We start from the raw sequence: 25,082 nt of genomic DNA, 5'->3' as shown, positions 1-25,082 counted from the left end.
ACAGACATCATTTGTAAAATGTAAAAAAAAAAATAAAAAAAAAGATTTTAAAAAAAAAATTTATTAACCCTCTGTAGGCACCAGAGAACCAAACGAGTCGAGTATTGTTTACGAACATCGAGTACTTACTCGAAAAAAACGATCTCGAACAAACAGAATCAACACAACTCAAATATGTTCGAGCTTTCCTGTTTACGAATATGATGACTCGTAAGTAATCCTCCATTTGATTTGAAATGAGTTTAAACGATCATTTTTCAGTTTGAGTAACATCGAGTAAAATGATCGTGAACAAAATGTTAATGATCAATGTGATCGAACGTTCATAGTGTTCGAGGGTGGCTTTTCTTGTAGCATAAGTAAAAAGAGAAACAATTTGGTATAGAAAAGCAAGTTACATTTGTTTTATTTAAATTAATTAATTTGACAAGATAATGAAATGAAGAAAAACATACATATTAGAATAAAATTAAATAAAATACAGAAAAAAAAATTAAATAAAACTTAATTTTAGATACGAAAAATTGAATAAATTAAATTATATATTATATAAATTGTATATGAAAAAAAAATTAAATTGGATTTATCTTTAAGTTTGAATTCGCAATCATCAAATTATTTACAGTTTACCTACCCGAAAAAATAGTAATTTGTTTTAAAAACAATCATCCCAAATCGCATTATTGAATATTTTTTGAGGATATGTTTCTATTACGCACCTACCTGCAAAAATTAACTGGGCATTCCCCACTACCATATTTGTATTGTTACTTAACGACTAATTACTTTTTTATCTACGCAGTCACTGATAAACCCTTTCTAAAACCACAATTGTAAAATTAAATAACCTGCTTTAATTGCAGTTGTACCGCAAACAACCAACCCTCAAAACCTAAATAAAAAAAAAATATGCAACAGGTACCCATAATAGGGCGTAGAAATTGGAACTGGTTGTTTTCATTGTTCAAACTTTTCATGATTTTTCGATCACGTTCGATCACTTTCGATCATTTCGAGTAAAGCGTAGTGTTTATGAACAGTCGATCTGTTTAAGAGTAATTTTGTCCGTGGGTATTGAGAATCGAGTATACTTATGAGTTCAAACAATTTGTATGGTTTTGTTTGTGAGCACGAACGATAATTTAAAAAAATTGAAATTGTTCGAGCAGGTTCGAACATACTCATTTGGATCTCTGGTAGGCACACCTCTTTTTTGTGACGTGATAGGCACACGGGTGCGAATTTGACTTCTACTTTTTCATGTTGCTAGAACTTTTTTATGTCTCATATTTTATAGAGAAAACGTATATGAAATTGATGCAGAATTTTTCGAGGAATATTGTTTTCACAATTAAAAAAAAAAATGTATTTACACCATTATAGAGACTTTTTTGCATCCACTTTTTTGAAAAATTGTAATTTTTTCATTTTTGTCGTGCCAAATTCGCACCCGTGGGTTAACTAAACAAAATCTTAAATTTCCAATAGATGTTTAAGATAAAGATACTTTGAACTACAAGAGCAAGTACGTGCGACCCAGTCGTGCATTTTATTTTATTTTAAAACCAAAATTATTTGCTTATTTCACGCACGTGTGAAAGTCTCGTCCCGTCGGAAAAGAGTGTTCTCGTTTTGTTTTTAATTAATTTTTACATAGTTCCTATCATTTGTGTTTTTATTTTTGTTTACAACAAATAATTATTAAAAAAAAAAAAAGAAACAATAGCCCATTTATAAATAGCTCATTATAAAAAAAAAAAAGAAAAGGTCAAAATTTTAGGTAATAACTAAGTAATATCACGAATCTGCAAAATATGAGAAAAACGGCTTCAATGTTTCGGAAACTTATGCGGAAATTGATAGTTTAGGCTTCTATGCAACAAATAGAGGATTGGGATTGACGCAGTGAATAGAGGGACCGATAACAAGTAAAATGTCGCAAAGTGAAAATGTCAAAAAATTCAGATTCGCCGTTGTGGCGTTTTGCCAACGATATGTTTATGCTTGATTTATTCAGTTGTATCTTATATTTTAAACTAGCAGAAAATGGAGGTAAAAAGTTTCAGTCGAAATTTATTGGTATCGGCAATAAATTCTCCTGGGGAATCTAGCTGCCGACAATTTATAGGTTTTTTTGTTCCCTTGCAGATTTAACATAGGCAACATAAAAAATGTTTTAGAAAATGCTTGAATTTCACTTTACCACTATTATGAGTTCCAGGCGAAAACTTATTCACGTTCGATAAACTCCCTTTATTTTGATCTTTTTTTCAGGTAATCGTGTCAGGGTTGGCCAACCATGTAACTTGATTCTAAAATAAAAATATTCGAATTCGCATATTCAGGTCTTTTATCACTTAAATTTAGGTGGCGAACAAGAAACTAGTTTAGTGAAAAATGTAAATTCCTTTCGATTGAAGCTCATAATAGCTTTTAAAATTCCGAGCAAACAAAAATACTTCGGATGGAAAAATTTCCTACTGAAAATCAGGATATGGCTGATGCAACTATCCGTTATGATATACTCACAATAAAAAATAAAATACGTACTAACTATTCTTCACAGAGTCCTAGTGCTAATACCGGTCCTAGTCCTAAATTTAGTACTCAAATCGGTATCAACTCATGTTTTCACTCAGGTACTAAGCCATAGAACGGACAATTTAGGACCGAGTTGAGGCATCGTTCAAATCTCTTTCTTTTAGTAATACTTCTGTTGCAAAATCAAATAAAAAAAATAAATTTTTAGTTCCATTTTGTAATGATAAACGTTTCATTTTTTATTTACAGGACGATGAAAATTAGTTGAAATTACATCTTAATCAGTTTATTTTGTTCCTTTATGCTGATTCAATCTTTAAAATATGCAATTAAATATTTTTTATTTATTTTGATTGATTTTTATCGACGACTTAAAGATAGATAGATAAATCTCATATTAAAAAAATATGTTTTGTATGAAAATAATGTTATGCTGCATTTACACACGTCTAAAAAATTGTCATAATTTTTTTATTTATTTTGTTCTCATCAACAAATGCAGCATTAGACTAGATGGCTGTGGTGTCTTCTATGTCCGATATTATATTTCCACCTCCTTAATCATCGTTATGAAATTGGCATTTTTGATGATTTCACTTACCACAAAACATGGTTCATAGATAATAATAGAAGTAGTTGGGGGAAGGGGGCTGATTCATTTAGAGAATTAGTGATAAAACAAATTGGGTAGCAAAAATTATTATTTCTTATTTTTTTCATTGTTTGGTTTGGTAGTAGACTTCAGATCCACTCAGCCTTGTGCTATGACCGATGTGTATGAAGTAGCGGAGTGCTCTCAGCGACATTTGATGTAATTACCGATTGAGTTGTATTTGTCCGTCCAGGAAGATTTCTTCTTGCGGGACGAGCTTTCATCTGTTAAACAGAAGATCTCTTAAAAAATATATTCCATGACTGCGAACTTTTATTTTACCCTTCTACGATGGACTTCATGAAGATACAACGTGCTCAAACACATGTCCGCTGTAGTTAGATCCGCTGGATTAAATCCCATATGGGTGTCTAGGCCATAGATGCTGAGGTTAAACGAGAATTTTGAAAAATATTTTTTTAAATTAAATTATCTATTTATGCATGTTTATGATATACCTATACAAAAGACTGTCAGCAGGACCTTCTGGACGACCTTCGCTCCTTCTCACACCAAAACGTACACTTCTATCCATTGGAGCAGTTGATCTATGCATTGCAGGTACGGGAGCATCATCATCATTTTCCTGCTCGGTAGTTGTAGATGCATCCTCTAGATTTTGTTGCAACATTTGTTCAAAGTCAAATGTTCTTCCAGAGTCTGCAGCAGCTGCAGCCGAAGGGCCTGCCATAGGAGTTGGCTTGCGCATAGGATGAACTGAACGACCAATTACACTTCCAACAATGTGATGGTTGTTGAATATTGAATTTGCAACGGAAGAATACTAAAAAAAAAACTCTTAATAACTCAAATGTAAGAAAAACATCTGATTCTTCATACCTCTTCACCAATTGTTCCAAATGAAACTAAACTCTCAGCCATTGCAGTGTTATTTTCCAATTCTGATGTTTTGGCTCGCATCAAGTCTTGCATGGCATTTTTGCGAATACCTTTCATGAAGTGTTTAGCGTCTGGTGGCATTCTCCATTCTGGATTGGTTAAGGTAAAGTGCACAAGAGAGAGCTCAGTTTTGCCATTTTCTACTGCATAATGTTGAGCTTCTTCCTCTGCTGGAACCTTTTCTTTGTTCACATTCAATAATTGCCATTCTGGATTGCCATGTTTTCGAACATCCATTTGTGCGAAAGAGCAGACATTACCCACCCCCTTGACAGTGACTGTAAAACTTCGAAAGAATTTCACTATTTCTAGGGCTTTTGGACGAAATACAAATAAAAGAATAAATGGTGTTACAAGTGGGCTGCAGATTTCATTCAGCAAGTGAGCCTAAAATAAAAACAAAATTATTTAATTAAGTCATGGATTTTTTTGTATCATTTTAATATGCTTACAGCTTTAAATTGAAAGAAATGCCCAAACTCTTGTTGGACTTGGGTTGTATGAGCAAAGCATTTCCACTCAGATGGAAGATAATGTACATGTGCGAGTACTGCAGTTAATAATTGTTCTGGGCACCATATTCTGTTCTCGTCTGGTATAAGTGTTCTGTAATAAAGTTTATATATTCATGAATAGAAGCTTTAAGTTTGGTATAGGATTTTTTTCAAGATTGGAGAACAAGCTATCGTAAAAAAAAATTGTTTTTATTTAAAATCAATTAAATAATACACTCCGCTTCAACTGAATAAACACACAAATTTTCAAAGGTATTTTGTCCATTTTTTCCTAAGATTGATCTTTCATGTAACATTTGATGATGTTTACAGTTAGCTTCCGATGTAGAGAAACCAAATCAGAAAGAATAATTCTCAAAGTACGGCTATTTTTTTTCGTGTTCTCTTACAAAGCGTCCCATATGGAAAAATGCAGTTTTTTTTGCGTCAACTGAATAGACACACGGTCTTTCAAGGTCAATATCTTCGTTGTTTATGAGAGTTTTGAGGTGTTTAGCATACCAAATCAAAGGTTGAAATGTTCTCAGTGAGATTTTGTCATTTAATTAAAATTAAAAAAAAAGTAGTAGATTAAAAGCTTTGAATACTGTCGACAGAGCTAAAATTAATTTGTTAACGGAACAAGTACTGACCGGGTCTGCTATAGCTACCAAAATTGATCAGAGTTTTAGTGTGTTGCCTATTCGTACCTCAAAAATAAAAGTTCGTACAGGAAAAATATGAATTAAGGTAAAAAACGGCAAAAATAGCAGTTAATCGACGAGAAATTTTGAGATCTGCCTCCAATTCATTTGACTTTGGGGCAAAAATCAAACAAAAAGCTGGTGTTTCTGCAAGTGTTTCAACACTCCGCAGAGTAATTAACAGCACGGATCATTTTAACCCATTAAAAGTAAAAAAAAAACCAACTTTAAACAAGCAACAAAAAGGTATTCGTTTAGAATTTTCTAGACTCCATATGAGCTGGAAAAATGAGTGACGCAAAGTGTTTTTTTTTCATTTGAAAAAGGTCAATTTTGATGGATTGATAATAATTGAAGTCATCGGGGCCATCAAAATTGACCTTTTTCAAATGAAAAAAAAACCACTTTGCGTCACTCATTTTTCCAGCTCATATGGAGTCTAGAAAATTCTAAACGAATATCTTTTTGTTGCTTGTTTAAAGTTGGTTTCTTTTGGACTTTTAATGGGTTAAAATGATCCGTGCTGTTAATTACTCTGCGGAGTGTTGAAACACTTGCAGAAACACCAGCTTTTTGTTTGATTTTTGCCCCAAAGTCAAATGAATTGGAGGCAGATCTCAAAATTTCTCGTCGATTAACTGCTATTTTTGCCGTTTTTTACCTTAATTCATATTTTTCCTGTACGAACTTTTATTTTTGAGGTACGAATAGGCAACACACTAAAACTCCGATCAATTTTGGTAGCTATAGCAGACCCGGTCAGTACTTGTTCCGTTAACAAATTAATTTTAGCTCTGTCGACAGTTTTCAAAGCTTTTAATCTACTACTTTTTTTTAAATTTTAATTAAATGACAAAATCTCACTGAGAACATTTCAACCTTTGATTTGGTATGCTAAACACCTCAAAACTCTCATAAACAACGAAGATATTGACCTTGAAAGACCGTGTGTCTATTCAGTTGACGCAAAAAAAAACTGCATTTTTCCATATGGGACGCTTTATAAGAGAACACGAAAAAAATAGCGGTACTTTGAGAATTATTCTTTCTGATTTGGTTTCTCTACATCGGAAGCTAACTACAAACATCATCAAATGTTACATGAAAGATCAATCTTAGGAAAAAATGGACAAAATACCTTTGAAAATTTGTGTGCTTATTCAGTTGAAGCGGAGTGTAATACAAAAATAATAATACAAAAATAATAAATACATAATAAATAGTAGATAAATCATCAACTAAAGTTTTAGTTTTAAGAATAATACCATCTTTTTTACTGATAAGATTTCAGTTTCCAATTGATCTATGAGGCAAGTATTGGCCTCGTTAAAAAAATGGGATTTTAATCAAAACCAACAATGATGAGGAAATCAAAAAAAGAATTTGTTTTCGTCAGCCGTGTGTGCGGAAAAAAATCGAACTTGAGATAACAATCAGACATAACGTTACGATGATAGAGAATGCGAAAAAAGCGGGTCCCACAATTCTGTCTGTTTCTATGTCGAGATACAGCTCAAAATAGTAATGTGGCGATTTGATTCAAACTTGATAGTTAAGTGTTTTGGGTTATTCCCTAGAGGAGAAATCGAAATTTTATTTGTAGGGCGACTTTTATTTGACATGTAACCAAAATAGAAAAGCTTTTTTTTTTAAATTACGTATACTAGGGCAAATAGGGCCCTAACATGGATATTAAAAACAATATTTTTTTTACCATTATTAGCGTTACTTCTTATAGAACCATTTTCTTGATTTCTGATTTACTTATAAATGGCGCTACTGATTCGAACACAAATTTAAATACAGAAGCGTTCAAGTAGACGAAATATTCAAATTCAAAAATTTTTCAATAAAACTATTTTTCGTTTTTTTTTTTACAAAACCACATTTTTAAGCCTCTTGTCTTTACCAAACAATATTTGCAAACAAGAAATGAAATTCTAGCATTATTTTGTTTCAGCTCATAAAGTAAATATAATAAATATTGAGTCTTTGAAAAGAACTTTTCTCCGCGATGTTGACATCTATCTGATGAATGAGATTTTAATGTGATTGATGACTGGCCAGTGCCTCTTAAGTCGTATGTTAAGGGGGGAGATCCCTCTGGATTTTTTTATTTTTGTATTATTTTTTTTTGCCTTGTACATTCATTTATCAACTGACGAAACTATTTTCAGTGGTTCTAGCCTTAAATGAAGCTAAAAAAGTCCCTAGATAGTCCCGATACCCAGCGCTCCGAACCTACCACAGTACAAAAACGATACGCATTTTTCTCGAAACGCGTTTTTTTCCGCGCCGTGCAACTTAACTCAAAAACTAATGAAGCTATCGACTTGAAAGAAATTGCAAATAACTCGTTAATTCATTGGCCATTGCATAAACCTAAAAGTTCAATAACGTTTTAGCAATAAATATTTTTTTTAACAATTTGTTTATCAAAAAACATTGTGTTTTTTTTTTTGTCTCTAATTTTTATTTTACACTGTTTTTTACTAAATTTAGGTTCATGCAATGCGTATAAATATATTTTATTGGGAAAAAATTTCTTTTTTGATTATAAATAATTTTCTAGACCTGGGCATTGCACGGCGCAAACTCGAGGCGTCAACTTTAAAGAGCTGTAGAGCCGCCATTTTTTTTTTTTTTTTTGTACTTCAAAAAAATTGTATCAATACTTCATAATGTCAATAATATCACATACTTTTCCAAATTTCAATAAATGCTTTCAGTTTTCCAAAAAAAATTATTGAAAAAGCTGTCGTCCAGAGGGATTTCCCCCCTTAAGGGGTCTGGCCATCATAAAATTTAAAAAATAACTTCAACGAATACTTTAAGACATGTTGCTTATTGCAACACTTAAAATTCATCAAAGGAGTGTTTATACTTCTTTAAAAGATGTTGAAAAAGAAAGCAGACAGCGGCGGTACTGAAGGGTCAAAAATCACTTACTATAGGACTCGAATTTCATAATTTCTTAATGTTTTCGTTTCGCCAGGAAGGAGAAACAAAAAATGAGTCATATTAAGGGTGTTTCGGGCTGTATTGAAAAAGAAGATAAGGAAAGAACTGAAAAAAACTGCGTTTTATTTTTTTTTTAAACTTACCGACAAACAACTCCGATTCCAGTTAGTACAGCAATGATCGTAAGAACATGTTCCACTTGAAAAACATATTCATCATAGATACCAAGTGCTAAGATAAGAAACAAAATACCACCAGAAAGAAAGAGAATATTTCTAAAATAAAAAAAAATAACATAATAAATTCTTGTATTAGAAGAACAAATTGCTTTTTAACATACTTCGCTATAACATTCATAATAGGAGAAGAAAACGAACTAAGGTATCGGTCAGCTGGTTCGTAGGCACGATTTAAACGTGCATCTAATTCATGTTCCAGTTCGTTAAAATGCCTCAAATAAAGTCTACCATAATTTGACCATGTTCTCATACCTAAGGCGCCCGGTTCTTTTTTCAATATCTACAAATTGTTATTATAAATAAATATTATATAAAATATTTTAAGTTAATTATGAAATACTTACATTAACATATTGAAATGAAAAATAGATGCATTGCCATAAGAATATAACCGGAGCAAGAATTAGATTAGCTATGGCCACCCACATAATTTGCTTCGACAGTCGTTGAGCCAATTCAACTTGATTGCTTCGCTGAGTATAATCGTCCCGCAATTGCCAATTGTTTTGAAATGGAGATCCCGGGCCCCCTTAAATAATAAGTAAGGTTTGAATTATGATTTAATTATTAACTTAATTTTGTTTGTTACTAATAAATTTTTTTTGAAAAAATATATAACAGTTAAACTCATGGATAAAAAAATTCATCAAAAAGCACCTCAAAGAATTAAAGAATAAATTTAAAGTTTCATACTTACGAAATAAAATAAAATCTATATTGTAAGTCAAGCCACGGCTCAAAGAAACAAATTCACCCAATATTGGTATACGAAAACGTACTGGCAATAAGTTTTTATTCATTAAAGCCACCATATAATTTTTAAATCTAAAAATATAAAAATTAATTTTATTGTAAATGTTTAAGGGGAAAAATAGATTTACCTTAAAATTCTATGATAAATATCTAATTCAGTTAATTGTTCTTTATCTATACACATGTGTTGTTCTGATTGAACTTCTCGAATTTTCTTTTTGATTTCATGCCATGTTATATTGTCAAGTTCACTCTGAAAAGAAATAAAGTTAATATTGTTTTATACAGGCTGTCCGGTAAAGAATGGATAAGCATGAAATGGCTGAAAGCTACATTTATGACCAGGGATAGGATCTTGTGGACCTAAAAACTTAAAAAAAGGCAAAATAAAACTCCGAAAAAGGCATAAAAAGGCATTTTTTGAGAGAAAGAATGAAATATAAAAATTAATTGTAGTAATTTCAAACAACCATGAGTTTTTTAAATTTTAGGTAACAAACGCATGCGATTTTCTCTTAAGAGTGCTTTAAATGAGCTTAAAGATGTCTCTACTCTAGATTTGTGTCCCTATTCATTTCTCAATTTATTTGTTCAACTCTCTCGAGTCCATTGTTTGCCAAAAAAAAAAACTGATTTGTACTTCTCAACAACAACTTTTGCGACTGGGGCAGTCGCACCGGGAAAGGGGCTTTCCCGGTTTCCAAATCTCTCTTGATTTTGTCCAAAATCTGGAGAACTTCTCCAATCGTATTTTCTTGATTAAAATTTTTTTTTTAATGTTGGAGCTTTCTCGGTTCATTTGAATTTCCAAATATAATGACTGGACTGTAGGTAGATCTTTTCACTCGAATTCGTTAGTGTGGGGTAATTAGTGAATCCTTAATATAGATATATTGAGTTTGTAAAATATTGAGTTAATTTTCTATTTGTTTGTATATTTGAGTTTTTGTGTGTAGGCATTACTTTAAAGACACTAAAAAGATAAAAAAACATAGAAAAAGGCAAAAAAAGCAATAACAAGAGAAAAGGCAAAAAAAGGCAATAACAAAAGAAAAGGCAAAATAAAATACATACATTTGGCACGAGGGGGGGACGTGAAACGTGTTTGTTTTTAATCTATAATGTCGTACGATTAAGCAGGAAAAAAAGGCAAATTCCACAACATCCTATCTCTGTTTATGACTGTTCTATAACCAAATAGAACAAATTTCTATCGCAACCAGTTTAGAAAATTTTAGCTTTTAGTATTTTAAATTTTATCTTCATGTTAAAAATACCATCTGCCAAAAAATTGAACACGACCGACTCAGTTGGTATTGCCATGTTCAAAGGAGAGATCCTGAGAACCCCGTCAAAAAAGCAATATCATATAACGTTCCAACACGAAATAAAAAGAAAGGTAGGCCAAAAAACTCCTGGTACAAGCAAATGCAAAAACACCAGCATTCAGTTGGCCTCAGAAACGGAACAATACAAAACCGGGAGGCTTGCCGCCGATTTCTGAGGTCAACCCGGCGAACCCCACAGGCGGATCACTATTGTGAAGCAGTAACGTGGGAAGGTTATGATCCCCTCGACATCGAGATCATAACAGCGCCGAGAAAAAGGAAGAAGAAGAAGTATTTTAAATTTTATCATCTAACGTTTTCGTTCATCACGACCCCGAATTAATGAATTTTATAAATTCTTTTTTCTTATAATTTTCTACAATAATTGACTCACTAAATAAGAAGTTATAAGTTTTCTTAACTGTTGCACCCGTTCTTAAAAAAAAAAAAATTGTAATTTGTTCTTTGTTTAGTATCCGTTTCGCTTCAGCTGCGTACTAGGCTTTTAGCATTAGTTTTTATTTAGTTCTAGTTTGAAAAGCTTCACCAGAAAAAGTTTTTTTTTTCGAATAATGAACAATGAGTTAAGAACTCAGCTAAATTTCAAAACTTGATTGTCTTATAGAACCATCTTTATTTATTGGCCCTATTCTGCTATTCGATTAACGTGAAAGTCAAAAATAAGAAACGTTTAAATGAAGGTTAAATTTAAATTTAAGCAAAATTTTTTTCTTTAAAATTTCTTAAACAAACGGAAACAACGCTTTGCTTTCGAAATTTAGACGTTTTTCAAAGCCAGTTTGACGTGATCAAGGCTGGAAATCTTTCGATTCACGCGAATCGAATAGCAGAATAGGGCTGTATATGAAACAATTCGATTTTCCAACTTGGAATAAATTAATTTCTGATGAAGATAAATCTTCAAAACTGGTGCTGGTATCAATTGATGCTCCATTGTTTATTTTCACCTTATTGTTGCTTTAAAAAAAATTAATCAATAGTTTTATACGGAAAAACACAATTTTTTTTTTGTTCGCGGATGACTTTTCACCGTTTTAGTGATCGATACATCTCGTTGTGACGACGCACTGTTGTCCAAAATGACTTATCTCGTTGCAAAAATCATAACTTTTGAACGGATTGAGGTAGCGGTACAGTTTTTTTTTTAATTTGAAGGAAATTTCCAGGGCTGTTACACCAATGAATTTCAAGAAAATTGTTTTACAGGGTGTTTAGGAATCATCGGCCGAAAACCGATTTTCTTAAAAAAAAAATATTTAAATTAAAATTGGTATGCCATTTTGTAGAAATCACTAATTCACATCTAAAAAAAGTTCAGATTACACTTTTCCATGATATTACGATTATAGAGAATGCCAAAAAAGTTGGTCCCGGAAGTCCGTCTGTCTTTCTGTCTGTATAAGGATCTACATCCTAAACGGATGGACCGATTGACTTCAAATTTGGTATGTAGCATTTTTTGGAGACCCTCCAGAGGTGTTTTTGGAATTAATTTTTTTGGGCCAAAAATAACGGTACTTGTCATACACCAATTTCAGTAAAGCTGTAATTGCTCAAAAACGGCTCCAACGATTTTGTTTAAAAAATTCAAATGTAAGTTTGAAAACAAGGTCTATCTTCTAATGAAAAAAATTTTTTTGGAAAATCATTATTAACGGTACCTGCCATAGAACGGTTTTTTTTAAATCCGATATTCTCCGAAACGGCTTATTCGATTTCAACGAAACTTTTTTTGAAGAAGCACTTATATAACTCAAATATAAGCCAAAAATAAAATTTCAAAAAAAATAATTTTTGGATTTTTAAAAAAATTTTGAAATTTTTTTTTGAAAAATAAAATTTTCGAAAACGGGACATTGTATTTTTTTGAAATTTTGTTTTTAGATGTGGATTAGTGATTTCTACAAAATGGCATACCAATTTTAATTTAAACATTTTTTTTAAAGAAAATCTGTTCCTTCTGCCTTCATTTTTTTTCAAAGTACAAAATCTCGGCAGTGCGCAAGCATGCGCAGCTAAATATTTTTATTTTGAATCAACAATTGATTGGTACACATACCCTATTCGGCTTAATGAATGGAACCGAATGGATTTTTTACGGTACCTGCCATAAAACCGTTTTTTTTCAAATCCGATATTCTCCAAAACGGCTTATTCGATTTCAACGAAACTTTTTGTGAAGAAGCACTTATATAACTCAAATATAAGCCAAAAATAAAATTTCAAAAAAAATAATTTTTGGATTTTTAAAAAAATTTTGAAATTTTTTTTTGAAAAATAAAATTTTCGAAAACGTGACGTTGTATTTTTTTGAAATTTTGTTTTTAAATGTGGATTAGTGATTTCTACAAAATGGCATACCAATTTTAATTTAAACTTTTTTTTTAAAGAAAATCTGTTTTTGGCCGATGATTCCGAAACACCCTGTGAAATAATTTTATTGAAATTCATTGGTATAACAGCCCTAGAAATGTCCTTCAAATAAAAAAAAAAATTGTACCGCTAACTCAATCCGTTCAAAAGTTATGATTTTTGCAACGAGATAAGTCATTTTGGACAACCGTGCGACGTGCCAAACTGGTTTGGCGATATTCTTGATTATCTGTAAACGCAGGTCACAGTTGCTGTAAACAACCAGCTTTATGAAAAATATTTCCATTTAAATGGGACGGAAAATCCCAAAAGATTGCTTTCGGTGACATATCATAAAAAAGAGTTAGGTTTTTGTTCACTTTGCGTTCTTCCGAAACTGAACTGATAGATGTGTGTCTGTGTATGTATGGTAAATAGCAGAGATACACAGAAGGAGATGGGAAACTTCTGATGATGTCATACTGGTTTGCCTACAAGCTGTGTCGGACGCTTTTGGCTAAGTATGTGTGAAAAAACGGACGCTTTTGGCTAAGTATGCGTAAAAAATCGTATACTTTTGGCTAGGTATGCGTGAAAACACCGTGGCTACACTGTGTTTGTTTTTCACATTTATTCACGAATACAAAAGATAAACATATACTTGGTATATGCAAATTTTTAAAAACTATTAGATCTATCAAGATCAGAATTTAATGATCATATTAAGCCTTTCAAGATCCACATCCAAAGAACATGGGCGAGAATCAGGAAACGAATAATGAAAAACTGAGGGTACAATCATCAGCAAAACAGTTGAGTGGATTAGAAGTTTCAGGCAGGAGATCATTTATAAAAATGAGAAAGAGAGTCGGAGACAAAACGGAGCCCTGGGCCACACCAGCATTTATTTTGTGGCTTTCAGACTTGAATCCATTCAGTACAACTTGTATGGAACGGTTCGAAACGGTTGCTGCGAAAGCCGTACTGCCTGTCATTAAGAAGCTTCCGTTCCACAAGATATTTCTTAAGTTGGAAATTAATCAACGTTTCCATGACCTTGAAAAGAAGGGACGTAAGTGCGATCGGTCGGTAGTTTGAGGGTGAGGAAGATTCGCCTTTTTTTAGGGACAGGCTGGACAAATGCTGTTTTTCATCCACTCGGGAAGAGACAAGTAGAATAGGACAGATGAAAAAGCTGTACGAGTGCGAAAGAATCCGTTTACGCACTCAAGTACTAGCGGAGTCATGCCACTATCAGGCAGTGTTGAGTTGGCAGCGAACTGCTTCGCAAGAAGGTTAGCTTTGTCTACAGAGCTTACAAAAGGAGTGTGCATAAATTATGAAAGTATTTTTGTTTTTTTTCTCTGTGGGAAATAAAAAGGGAAAAATGATATAGTTTGAGGGAAAAAAGGGAATTCGGGGACTGATTAAAGGGAATTCTTTGAAAAATGCTCCCCAGCAGTGATCTGTATGAAAAATTTTTTTTTGTGGATCGCGAGAAGTTCGGAAAAATGTGAGAAGTATCGACTTTTTTCAATTCGCGAACGATATTTTACGAACCTTAGCTTTTTTTGTTAACTACGAATCAAATTATTAGCAAATTATATGCTTAAAATATTTAAATAAATAACTTACATCTTCAATTTGTAGTGCAGAATTGTAAAATTTCTTCATATCCGAATATTGCGTTATGTGATAGATCATTTTAATCATTTTTACCATAAAAAATAAAGTGGCTATAAACAAAACCAAAAATGTAATGCCTGTAAATCCTTGAACACATTCTCCTATTGGTTTTGTTACATCGCTAATAGATGTTTTATTCCTCCCAGCATCACTGAAAGTAGGAGCTTTTTATTTAAATCAATTTGATATAAGATTTAGATAAATCACAAACCCAAATAATTCTTTATATTCAATGCAATAAACAGTGAAAGTCAAAACCCATACAACAAATCCAAATTGGATTAGTTGAAACATTCCATCCATAACAATTACAGTGAAGCCATGTTTTTGGTGATAATTGTACATGCGAGTAAAAAATGAATCAAGGTCTTCGATATGATTCCATCTAGCTATAAAAAGGAATCCAAATAAACAAACGCTTTCAGAGTTAATTGCAACTTTCTTACCTCTACTTGTCTCGGGGACAATGTGGATCATAATGCCACTTGTTCTGGGAGTATCTTCATTATCGTTGGGACTCTCAATATCCCCCGAATGGTCGTCTTTGCGAAAGGGATTGCCACCATCGTTGAGAGATTTGTAATTCACATCAGGATTGGCCATTGTTTGAATCTTTTGTGAATTATTCTAATTCTGTGAATTGAAAAATTAGATTGATTTAACTATAAGCAAAAATTTTGAAGCGATGTTATTTCAATGTCACTCTAACCAAAACAAGTCGATGTCGTCGAAAAAAAATCTTTGTTTGGAAACAAAGAAATCGCCTGACGCAGGGCTAAGAATTTCTTTTTATTCACGGTCTATCATTAAAAATGGATTTACCATTTTTGTTTGTTTCGTTTGTTAACAAACTTTTCTATTAATTTGTTATTTTAAATCTAAATATTTATAATTTATTACTTTTTGTACAACTTTTTCACTTTTTTAATCGAGAATGCACGCACGAATTTTATTTCGGATTTCTTCAGTCGAAAAAAATTTGATGCTGTCATGTTCCTTTGATGCTTGATGGGGTGTGTTCAGATGGTACGGTTTTTAGATGTTGTACACGTTCAATAAGATTTTCTGAAATTGTTTTTAATTGTATTTAAGGCGTAGCTTGCAGTACAAATAAAAATTAAAGGTTATTAGCCCTGTTCCTTTGAGAGGTGGCAAAGTACTACTAGTAGTTTACTAGCGACTTTCAATGGCACGCACTTTCAACGAATTCAATGCAAATCGTATCTACTCGGGAAGAAGAGCATGAGTAGATGATAGTACACAGTACACATAAAAAGGTAATATATTCCGAACTGACATTGGTCGCCAGATTGTCAAAACATGACACTTTGGCGACCAATGTCAGCTACCAAATTCTTAATTGTTTAAAATACCGACGAAAAACGCACAAAAACCGATAAACCACGAACACCACTAATTTTTAAACAATTATTTACCATTTTCCGCGATAAAACACGAAGAAAATTTGTTATTTTTCAATTTATAATATTTTTAAATGACATTTTATAAATTAAAACAAAAACAAATTTCCTGTTTACTGCGATTGAAATATAAAAATTAAAGGCCGACCTGACAGATTGGTGCCCATTTTTGACAAACAAATTTTGACAACGTTCGGAATATATTACCTTATTATGTGTACTGTGCACAGTACACATAAAAAGTTAATATATTCCGAACTGACATTGGTCGCCAGATTGTCAAAACATGACACTTTGGCGACCAATGTCAGCTATTGAATTCTTAATTGTTTAAAATACCGACGAAAAACGCACAAAAACCGATAAACCACGCACACCACTAATTTTTAAACAATTATTTATCATTTTCCGCGATGAAACACGAAGAAAATTTGTTATTTTTCAATTTATAATATTTTTAAATGACATTTTATAAAAGCTGCGTTCCTTTGGAAATATTTATCTACTTTTTATTACTTAAAACTACTTTGCTATACTGAAAAAGTAGTTCAAAGCAGCTTTAAGTACTAAAAAGTAGATAAATATTTCCAAAGGAACGCAGCTAAATTAAAACAAAAACAAATTTCCTGTTTACTGCGATTGAAATATAAAAATTAAAGGCCGACCTGACATTGGTGCCCATTTTTGACAAACAAATTTTGACAACGTTCGGAATATATTACCTTATTATGTGTACTGTGATGATAGTACTAGATTAACCAAAATATCTACCTACTGCTACTAGTAGTAAACTAACACCTCCAATATGGAACAGGGTTATTATTAGGTGTGTTTTTTATTACCACCGGTCTTAACTGGGCTAAACTACTAAGCCCAAGGGACTAAGATGTTGTTGTATTTAACATGTAAATTGCTTAGCCAAGACTGCGTTTTTTTTTTGTCTAGTTAAGACCGGTTGTAATAAAAAACACCTATTATTTGAACATAATACAGCCTTATTTATTAGATTTCACTAAAAAGCTCTAAACGGCTGCATAGTTGTACAATGCTTAAAGTTTTATGTAGCCTTTATGCAACGTTAAATACATTTCTATTTACAAAACATTTTTTTAGCCATTATAGTTATGCTAGGTTTGTGTCCAAATAAGTGATAAAAATGGAAAATTAGTACTTTTAATCATGACAAACAACTCCATCTGTCGATAAAATAAATCCATCTGATTTGAAAATAAACAAAAAACACAAAAACAAAAAGGTGAGCGAAAGTTCTCGATGTCATATAAAGAAAAAGATCTCTAAACACAATTTCTTATTTTTTGTTTACAAATTGTTCACTAAAGCCTAGTACGCTGCTGATGCGAAACGAAAAATTTTCAAGTCTTCAAAAGTCGACATCGAAAATGCTAACGAAAAAATATCATCGAGTATTTTGTCGAGGTCAAAATAAAAAAACTCAAAATTAATTTAAAATCAAGAAAAATCAACAGAAAATAATTTTTAAAGCAAGAACTAAATGAATTAAGTGTTAAAAAACCGTCCAACACTGACTGCTCTTGGAATCAAGAAAAATGCACAGGACTGTAAAAAGTAAGTAACAAATGAGTGAAAACTCTCCAATTTTTCGCTAGAGCTGCGCACTGGAAAACGAAAAGCAAAACGAAGTTTTTCGTTCAAGATTTCGTTAACGAAATTTTGTTTTGAAAATTTAGTTTCGCCATTACCATTAGGGTAGGATGGTATTTTGGAAAGACCTAAATGAGTTTGATCTTCTGTCAAAAATTCATGCAAATGTGTTTGTAAACAGAGGTGCTAGTTAAGTTTAAGTTTTTTAGCTCTTTATTTTCTAATTTTTCTTGCCAAACAAATTAAATTTTGCGCTAAACAACAAAAAATTTCAATAAACAAAGTATGGGATATTGAAAAGTCGACAAAAAGAAAACATTAGAGGAACACGGAAGATTGGTCATAAAGTGCATTGTGAAATACATATATATTCTTCGATTACATGTCTGAAGCCTGGTACGCTGCTCGAGCTAAATTTTAGCTCCCATACAAATTATCGAAAATTTTTAGCCGAGATAAAATGGATCCCATACAAGTTATCGATAACTTGTATGGGAATTTTATCTCAGCTAAAATTTAGCGCGAGCAGCGTACCAGGCTTGAACGTGTAAGAGTGCGCACCATCATGAAGTATAAGAGTGCGCGGGTTATAAGAGCAGTTAATGCTATCCAAGGCTTCAAAAAAACTGGCATTTGTCCATATACCACAAGCAGCAGCTAGAAAAAGCAATTCCTACCAAAAAGAAACCAAATACAAGTTTTACAAAAAACAAGGGAATGGAAGTAACTAGGAAAATTCGAAATTTTCTCGGAACCATTAATCGAAGACTAAATAGAAAAAGTAGTTAAATTCTTTTTGTTATTGTTTTATTTGGTGTTTTGTCTAAAATGCGCACTCTTATACCACCTTACCCTACTTAATGGTAATTTAATATTAGGTGTGTTTTTTATTACCACCGGTCTTAACTGGACAAAAAAAACGCCTCGGGGCTTAACCTGAACTCTTGGCAGCACTGTATATTGAATGTTCCGAAAACAGCAGACACAACAAAAATTTAGAGTTGTCATATTTTTCGCTTTTGTCATTTTCTTGTATTTTTCATGTATGTTTTACAAAGAGATACAAAAATGTATGCTAGCAAAACTATTTTAATACATTTTGTCCTTCCAAACGTGAGTTTTCACGTTTTTAAACAAATTCTAACCAATTTATGAAAAATTTGTTTGGTAGCACAGATTTAAAACTCTTCAAAAAGTTAAGCCCAGAGAAATCTCCGGGCTAAACAACTAAGCCCAAGGGGCTAAGGTGTTGTTGTATTTAACATGTAAATTGCTTAGCCCAGACTGCGTTTTTTTTGTCTAGTTAAGACCGGTTGTAATAAAAAACACACCTATTGATAACAAGCTCAAACTTATGATTAAACCATGTTTCAACAGTGAGTTCTAAATAATGAAAGACCTTGTTGCAAAAAGGGGAACATACAAAATTTCCAAAAAACCTGGTTTTCCCTTCTGTATATTATTTTTTGTCCCATTGTCTACATTTTTTATTTTTTGTAGTAAATCCATAGTAACACAGTAAAATAAGCAAATTAGACCAAAAAAATATAAGCTACTTCGATAAAAACCTCAAAAATTGAGCAAAATAAACCAAAAATATGTATTTTTTCGTACGTGAGTGTAATCTAGTCACATTCTCTGCGCTCTACTTCCAAAACGGTTGATTTTACAGAAAAAATATTATAGGCATGTGTTTTAGATAATTTCACGACGAACAATATGTCGCGAGATATTTGCGAAAAACTGATTTTCTTGACCGCTATAACTTTTGAAGCCGGCACGATATCAATGTCAATTTTTCACATCCTCATAACAACGCGGTAATGAAGGTATACCTATACCAAAATTCAACTCACTAGGAAATTTTCCGTAGATATTGGGGTTAAAAATGACAAAAATGACTGGACTACAGAGCGTCTTCTTATCATGGGCATCATCAATGAGATATCTATTGTGGGCAGTTTTGCCAGAACATTTTAGAGGCAAGGAGCCGAATTTGAAAAATCTTGGAACCAAAAATAACCGCAGCCAAAAATCCAAATTTTTTTTTTGGTATGAGGTTTGTGATTATTTTAAACTTTCACATAACTGCTTATCAGACAATAAGTATAATTTTTTTTTCATTTTATTGATACTTTTTGGTTTTCATAATAATGCAGGCGTAAAATTAAACTTGTAATACATACAAATAAAAAATGTAAGCAAATTGTACATTTCTCTCCAAGTCTCTGGTAGATTTTTGTTATAAAAAGCTTTATTTTTAAAGGAGACTCAAGGGGTCTGGCCACCAGGAAGACCAAAAAATTCACTTTTTTGTTTATAATTAATAAATCCAAAGCTATAGGCCGGAATATTTTTAACTCAATATCAATAAGGAATCAAGAATAACATGGTAAAATTTGGTTTGAAAATATTGATAAATGGCGCGAAACGCGCGGTCCTTGTCCCATCTGGTACTCGCTTATGGTACATCTAAACAAAAAAAAAATGTAAAATGAAGTTACATATTTTTAGAAGTGTTACTACCATGTAGCGTAGCCGTTTTCAATTTGGACTTTTAGAAAAAATATGGTGAGTCGTCAAATTAATAAACATTAATAAAAACAAAAGGTAGGTATCCAGTTATCAAAAAGATAACGCTACATTGTAGATATTATATTGAAGAGTATTTAGTACAAAATTTGAAAGCAATCGGATGAGTAGTTTCCGAGATGTCGAAGGTACCAGGTCAAAAAATGTAGTTGCGAGACAATTGCAAAAGAAAGTAAGTCAAACGACCATAGTGGGTCAATCTTCGTTTCAAAAAATGGCCATAACTTGTCCAATTTTGAATGTTTCGGTACGCAATAGGCCTTAATTGAATCATTTATTTGCAAAACATGATAAGTCCACTTTTTTTCAAAATCCGTTTTTTTGACTAAATTTGTACTCCAGGGATAACCACGTCTGTCTTTAAAATATGAAGTATCTACTCCATCTATATCCGATTTTACAGCTACGCGAAATATTTTTTTAGTATCAAAAACAGAATAAGTCCTGGACTTATCATCTTTTGAAAATAAACAACAGCTTCTTTTTGTGTAAATGGTATATTAGATTAATGGCTGAAAATCTTAAGTTTAAAGCTACTTTAAAGTTAAATAAGCAGTCCGGACATTGTATTTAATTCTCAAATACAATTGTTTGATAGATTGGAGCTAAAAGCAAAATTGCATATCCATTTAAAAACTAATTTCACATCCGTTTATTTTCAAAGTATGATAAGTCCAAAAGCGTTTTTATTTTTTATCTTTTGAGCTATCGATCCAAAAATTAAAAACGAAACGGTATTTTGTAGCTAGGCAAGAGTTCTACAGAATATATTTAAAATCATGGACTTATCATGTTTTGCAAATAAATGATTCAATTTGTTCATTCATTACAATTTAAGGGATAGTTAAAAATAAATTTAAAAAACATGAACAAAAAAAAATGTCAGGGTGACCAGACCCTGTAAATCACCAAGTTCAAACTTTAAAGAGCCAAACTTTGATAAATGGGAAATGAACATTTTAAGGAGCCAGTAAAATGTTCAAGGAGCCTGTTTGGCGATAACTAGATATGGGTAGAGTTTACAATCCCGAAATGTTGTCCAATCGCGGAATTTATAAATTTTAATTTAGTTGCATGATAAAAATTATTTTTTAGTCTCTACCTAATTCTTGAAATTCCAATATTGAAGAGCTATAATCCTAGGGCTTTCGGGAATCAAACAATGGACCAGGATTCAGGGATTCGGAACCCTGCAATTTCTAATTGTGGGTCCCACCATAGTATTTTTCTATTTTGATTAATTCAAAAATTAATTATTTCGAATAAAATTGTGAAAATCCGGCCAATTTGTTTTGAAAAAAATTTTTTATATGAATTTCATTGAATCAGGGAAGTTACTAACTAAATTGTTATCAAGTCCCAGATTTGCAAAATTTTGCCGACTTCTATGGATCGAAACTTTTTTACCTCATGGATGTCCAGTCAGAACTGGACAAAATTGAAATTGAAATGGAAAGCACCAGCTTTCAAATACAAAAAGTATCATCAAAATCAGTTCACGAAGTCCAAACTGAATTCTGAGTTACGTCAGAAAAAAAATACAGTTAAAGTGGGTTAAAAAGAAAACATTATTAATATTTTTTTTAATCCTTGTTTTTATTTAATCGAGTGCATAGTTTAGGCTTTTCCTGCTTGTTGAATCTTGGTGTTGACATCCTTAAGAGCATCAACGGTGGTTTGCAAAATTTGGTTTCCAATATCCTTAATTTGCTTAGCGGATTCACTGTCCCCAAGGTTGCTAATTCCTTCGATGAGGCTCTTGGTGGTCTTGGTTAGTTGGTCCTATTATTTACAAATACGAAATCAAAATTATCGTTTAAAACTCGAGCGAAAATAAATCAATTTTTATAAGAATTTACATAATTTTTAAAATAAAAAAAAATCGCTATAAAAAAGGTCTAAAATCTATAAAACTTACAACATTGTTTGCAGCCTCTGGGTTATCCTTCTTCAAATTGTTGATGGCTTCATCGACACGAGTACGCAACTGCTTAACAGCATCGCTTTCTCCGATCTTCTCAATGTTTTCATCAGCCTATAATTTTATAAATAACGAGTTACAACCAAAATTCTTAAAAATATTAAGTTAGCTTAATTTACAGTCTTCTTCAATTCCTTGGCAAGACCGTCCAATTTGGTGGCGTAGGCTTTGGTTTCAGTGGCAACGAAATTGTTGAATTGTTCCTGATTTTGGACACCGACAGCTTCGAACACCTTACCTTGAACTTCCTTTAGCATATCACCAGCCTTGCTGAGTAAATCAGCCAAAGGCAATTCGGGATTTGCGGGTGCATCGCGAGCAACTCTTGCTGATGCAAGCTAAAATAATAATAATTTTTTGTATAATTTAGACAACGCAGAATAGGTCCATATCGATCATTTTCTTCAACAAAAAACAGTTCAAAGTTTTTTTTCGATTTTTCATACATTTTTATAAATTATATTATTAAATGATCGATATAAAAAATGTTAAAGATATTTTTGAACAATTAGACATACTTGAACGAAAAGAAGAGCGCAAATAACAACGAAAGTTTTTCCAGACATTTTCGAAACGATTTTATAGTCCGACTACGGGTAACTGCAACACAAGACTAACGTCTGAAAGCAAGATCAAATACATTTTATATTCAAAATCCATCTAATTGAATTATACTTATCAGCGAAATAAGACAACAATAATTATAATATGCATGATACGCATATTGTTGTGCTTCATCGAAATGTATGTAGATATGTACATTGTACATAAATATGTATTTTTTGTGACAAAAGTCTAAGTTTTCGTTTGTAATAAACAGGGTGTCCGGAAAAGAGTAATTTCTTGAGCATCAGTTCAAAACATTTTTATTATACTATGCTTCAACCTACTCTGTATCCGAGATTTAGCGAAGTAGATTTAGAATAAATCTAGTTTACCTATAATATTGAAAAGTTTGCTATATGTATGTACAATGTAATAAATTAAATTGTTAAGACTCACTTTTATAAGTCCAGAATATTCAAACTATCAAATGCCAACTGGTAAGTTTAACTTTAATGTGTGTTGAACACATGATTGTTAATGGTTAATGTTCATAATAATATAAGGTTTGAATTCAGCAAGCCTGTAGGAATTTAAGAATACCTATATATACCTACTATATTGACCAAACCATTCTACTCTACAAAGACAAAAAAAATAGCAAAAACTCGTTGGGCGGATGTTAAACAGACGTAGGAAATGGCCGATTACTAAAGGCAAATAAGACCTCAAATAACCTTAATTAAAAGTTCTAATGTGTGTTTTCTTTAAGGATATGCACCTGCCACCTACTAATTCTAAAGTAAAAATAAACTAGAGATGCTGCGAATATTCGGCCACTATTCGGTAGTACCTGCTTTTTTGATATTTGGTATTCGGCCGAATAGTTCATTCGACCGAATTCCGAACTTAAAAAGAGAAAATTAAAAAGACATTTATTTTATCTTTCAAAAAAATGTTTTTTTTTTACCGACTTCGGTTTTTTTTTTTTAATTTTTTTTTGTTTGTTACCTTATAACTTTGGACTGAGTGAACCAATTTTGATAATTCCTTTTGTATTGGAAAGCTGGTGGCTGCAATGTGGTCCCATTTCGATCAGTTCTGACCAAAGGAACTATTCGAAAAACCATACATTTTTTTATCCATGGAAGTCGGTTTTGTTTTTTGATAAAAATGATTATTATATAAAAAATTGTTATTTTAGCATTTAAAATTTAGTAAGGGTTAGTTGTGTTAAATAAAAACTACTTTTTGAGCATTCGCTGGTAGCAAAAGATTAGGTGACGTCTATCTTCGTAAAAAATTACAGCTTCTCACAAAACAAAAAAAAAATGTTTTTAAGCTTATGCCCCACGTGGAATGTAATTTAATAAGGCAGTTTATAACACGTCAAAAGTCACGTAGAAGTAACATAGTTGGCCGAATATACGGCTGCCGAGTATTCGGTATTGGCCGGATATTCGGTATTCGGCCGAAAAACTATTTGCGGCTGTTTTAAATTATCACATCCGAAAAGAGCTGAAATTAAATGTAATAATACCCATATTCAACAGCTTGGTATTCACATTTTGAACGTTATAAGGTACTTTAAAAAAAAAGTGCCTTATCCACCTAAATCATTCCATTTCAGGCAGCTTCCTTGCTTCATTAAGGAGAAAAATCATGTCATCCTTATCAGAATGTACCCTGCGTCAACGGTTTTCGAAACCAACACCATCCTAAAAGTTGAAATTTTTTTTGCTCTTTACCATGCAAGATCGTTTTGGACTTTGATTAATTCTTTGTTTACCTGATTACAAGGCTTTATTTCAAAGATGAATGACAATTGAATTGAATTGAATTGAATGACCATTGAAGATATTCAGAACTTACATTTTTTTAAGTTGGTGTAAATTTTGAAAAAGCCATCTGTTCAATACTCGTCATGAGTTGGAAATCATATAGCAAGACTAAAGTTGTATAATGTAGAGCTTCCAACGCGTCAGACCTCCTAAGAGTTGAGTAACTTTAAAAAAAAACAACTCTCAGCACTTTTGCTCTCAAATGAACAAGCACTGTTTTTGAAACTGATATTTCGTAGTGTGGGAAATATTAAGATTTTCCACATTTAAAGAAAACACTCTTTCATTCATATTCATGAAACTTTTTTTTCTTTTTTGTTGACCTTCACCTCCCTTCTCTTTCGCTAAAAACACCCTATCGGATTTATTAGTAGACTATTTTTAAGTTCAAATTTCTGAGATTACATATATTTTTATAAAGGGAGTTTGGTGAGAAACCTAATACGAGTA

At 32.0% G+C, this 25,082-nt stretch overlaps 2 protein-coding genes across 2 annotated transcripts; both read right to left on the bottom strand.

Moving 5' to 3' along the window:
* Positions 1 to 2,742: 2,742 nt before the first annotated feature.
* Positions 2,743 to 15,613, bottom strand: LOC129909850 (autophagy-related protein 9A). The gene is made up of 14 exons (XM_055986970.1): positions 15,341 to 15,613; positions 15,078 to 15,264; positions 14,843 to 15,020; positions 14,581 to 14,782; positions 9,373 to 9,497; positions 9,189 to 9,316; positions 8,836 to 9,020; positions 8,593 to 8,771; positions 8,396 to 8,527; positions 4,546 to 4,699; positions 4,034 to 4,480; positions 3,652 to 3,977; positions 3,476 to 3,578; positions 2,743 to 3,417 (listed from the first exon to the last, which is right to left on the bottom strand). Exons 2-14 carry the CDS (start codon positions 15,232 to 15,234, stop codon positions 3,304 to 3,306), a joined length of 2,430 nt encoding a protein of 809 aa, XP_055842945.1. The 5' UTR covers positions 15,235 to 15,264; positions 15,341 to 15,613; the 3' UTR covers positions 2,743 to 3,303.
* A 6,204-nt stretch (positions 15,614 to 21,817) lies between these two features.
* On the bottom strand, positions 21,818 to 22,868 carry LOC129911719 (uncharacterized). Its single transcript, XM_055989592.1, has 4 exons — positions 22,767 to 22,868; positions 22,368 to 22,586; positions 22,186 to 22,302; positions 21,818 to 22,049 (listed from the first exon to the last, which is right to left on the bottom strand). The coding sequence occupies exons 1-4, from the start codon at positions 22,812 to 22,814 to the stop codon at positions 21,885 to 21,887; spliced, it is 549 nt and encodes a 182-aa protein (XP_055845567.1). The 5' UTR covers positions 22,815 to 22,868; the 3' UTR covers positions 21,818 to 21,884.
* Positions 22,869 to 25,082: the final 2,214 nt, after the last annotated feature.

The sequence above is a fragment of the Episyrphus balteatus genome, chromosome 2, assembly GCF_945859705.1.
Source record: "Episyrphus balteatus chromosome 2, idEpiBalt1.1, whole genome shotgun sequence".
Classification (NCBI taxonomy): Eukaryota; Metazoa; Arthropoda; class Insecta; order Diptera; family Syrphidae; genus Episyrphus; species Episyrphus balteatus.
Note: the sequence above shows the minus strand (reverse complement) of the source record. Positions and strands in the feature narration are given on the sequence as shown.

Bases quoted from the DNA above. Each gene is read 5' to 3' on its own strand.
- LOC129909850 (XM_055986970.1), bottom strand. From the start codon at position 15,234: ATGGCCAATCCTGATGTGAATTACAAATCTCTCAACGATGGTGGCAAT. The intron at 9,021-9,188 runs GTAAGTATGAAA...TTATTATTTAAG, and splicing joins TATAGATTTTATTTTATTTC to GGGGCCCGGGATCTCCATTT. The intron at 8,528-8,592 runs GTATGTTAAAAA...TTTTTATTTTAG, and splicing joins ATTATGAATGTTATAGCGAA to AAATATTCTCTTTCTTTCTG.
- LOC129911719 (XM_055989592.1), bottom strand. From the start codon at position 22,814: ATGTCTGGAAAAACTTTCGTTGTTATTTGCGCTCTTCTTTTCGTTCAA. The intron at 22,587-22,766 runs GTATGTCTAATT...TTATTATTTTAG, and splicing joins GCGCTCTTCTTTTCGTTCAA to CTTGCATCAGCAAGAGTTGC. The intron at 22,050-22,185 runs GTAAGTTTTATA...TGTAAATAATAG, and splicing joins CAGAGGCTGCAAACAATGTT to GACCAACTAACCAAGACCAC.